The sequence below is a fragment of the Rhinoderma darwinii genome (genome assembly GCF_050947455.1).
Source record: "Rhinoderma darwinii isolate aRhiDar2 chromosome 1 unlocalized genomic scaffold, aRhiDar2.hap1 SUPER_1_unloc_27, whole genome shotgun sequence".
Classification (NCBI taxonomy): domain Eukaryota; kingdom Metazoa; phylum Chordata; class Amphibia; order Anura; family Rhinodermatidae; genus Rhinoderma; species Rhinoderma darwinii.
This window is the reverse complement of record NW_027461664.1, coordinates 245,001-246,976: the sequence shown is the minus strand read 5'-3', so window position 1 is coordinate 246,976 and position 1,976 is coordinate 245,001. Positions and strand designations below refer to the sequence as shown.

The 1,976-nt window shown below is 46.1% G+C and overlaps 1 protein-coding gene across 1 annotated transcript in view; it reads right to left on the bottom strand.

The window, feature by feature from the left end:
* Positions 1-835: 835 nt before the first annotated feature.
* The window catches only part of LOC142671138 (oocyte zinc finger protein XlCOF8.4-like), a 75,882-nt gene continuing 74,741 nt past the window's right edge, over positions 836-1,976 (bottom strand). Inside the window, exons 8-9 of the mRNA XM_075847155.1 lie at positions 1,135-1,222; positions 836-1,042 (exon numbers count right to left, since the gene is read on the bottom strand). Coding sequence (XP_075703270.1) covers positions 1,030-1,042; positions 1,135-1,222 — 101 coding nt within the window. The 3' untranslated portion in view covers positions 836-1,029. The remainder of the gene's footprint in view (positions 1,043-1,134; positions 1,223-1,976) is intronic.

Below are 1,976 nucleotides of genomic sequence, written 5' to 3'. Positions count from 1 at the left end.
TATGTAATCTGTGAGGAGTACATCAGGATATATGTACATCAGTGATATATTCTGCAGATTATTACACCACTGACCTCTCTACAGATCTGCAGAACATTGCTCTGTCCTCTACACCTCCTGAGAGATACATAGTGATATATTCTGCAGATTATTACACCACTGACCTGTCTACAGATCTGCAGAACATTGCTCTGTCGTCTACTGACAGATACATAGTGATATATTCTGCAGATTATTACAACACTGTCCTCTCTACAGATCTGCAGAACATTGCTCTGTCCTCTACTGACAGATACATAGTGATATATTCTGCAGATTATTACACCACTGACCTCTCTACAGATCTGCAGAACATTGCTCTGTCCTCTACTGACAGATACAGAGTGATATATTCTGCAGATTATTACACCACTGACCTCTCTACAGATCTGCAGAACATTGCTCTGTCCTCTCCACCTCCTGACAGATACATAGTGATATATTCTGCAGAGTATTACACCACTGACCTCTCTAGATATCTGCAGAACATTGCTCTGTCCTCTACTGACAGATACAGAGTGATATATTCTGCAGATTATTACACCACTGACCTCTCTAGATATCTGCAGAACATTGCTCTGTCCTCTCCACCTCCTGACAGATACAGAGTGATATATTCTGCAGATTATTACACCACTGACCTCTCTACAGATCTGCAGAACATTGCTCTGTCCTCTACTGACAGATACATAGTGATATATTCTGCAGAGTATTACACCTATAACCTTCGGACCCCCATAGAACACAGGTTCCCTGGATAAATTCCCCAATCTAGAAATGAAAACACTAAAAATGGTAAAAATAAATCTGTTTATTATAGAATCTGGTAGAATTTCTGTGCGGTTTTCTGTGGCTCCGGCCCTTTAACATGCGATGATCGGTGAGATGAAGAGGGGGAGGGTCCTTCTTCACCCGTGGATATGGCCGCCGGTCCACCCTTACACAGCTCGATCCTGGATCAGAAGAAACCGAAAACTTTTTTCATATTTTTCAAAGTCGGATCCTAGAAAAGGAAAAAATACAAATAAGCAAAAAAATTCACAAAACCTTCACCACAAGGAGAAGATGAAGACGAGCGGAAGACGTCAGACTTACCGGATCTCACGTCTGCTCATCACTGGAGGAGTCTTCATGGGAATTTCAGATGGTTTAGGTGGTAAAGGCCACGATGTTGGGGTGACAACTGCAAAACAAATCAGAAATTCAGTGTCCAGGCGGCTGTAGAAGAGTCGTGAGGTGAGAAGATCATCAGTGGACGGCACTTACCTCACCTAAAGATGGTAAATGGGCCCCGAGCGGCAGATGGAAATAAGATGGCCGCTATCTCTCCCGGGGGTTGGGGGCCCTGATGGTAAATGGGCCCCAAGTGGCAGATGTTACTAAAATGGCCACTTTCTCTTTCGGGGGTTGGAGGCCCTGATGTTAACCGTAGCCCCCGAAAGGTCGTCCATCTCCACATCAGGAGCTGGAAATTGGCGTCCGCCAACCTCCATCTTCCCATCCTCCATCTCCACGTCCTCTGGAAACTGGCGTCCGCCAACCTCCATCTTCTCATCCTCCTCCTCCATCTCCACGTCCTCTGGAAACTGGCGTCCGCCAGCCTCCATCTTCTCATCCTCCTCCTCCATCTCCACGTCCTCCGGAAATTGGCGTCCGCCAACCTCCATCTTCTCTACAACACTCATCATTGGAAACATCACCATCCTCCTCCTCTTCATATGAGACACGTCCATGACGAGAGCCAGCAAGAGAAACTGACACCGCGGTCAATGTGTGACCCCAATTTATAAACTTGATGATGTCACAACCTGAGGGCCATTATGTGCAAACGGAACACATGCAGATCACAGGCCCCGCCCTTCACATGACATCACGCTCAGATTCTCTAGAGGACGTCACGCTCAGAGAAATAGAATCTGCCCACATTCTAGATTACA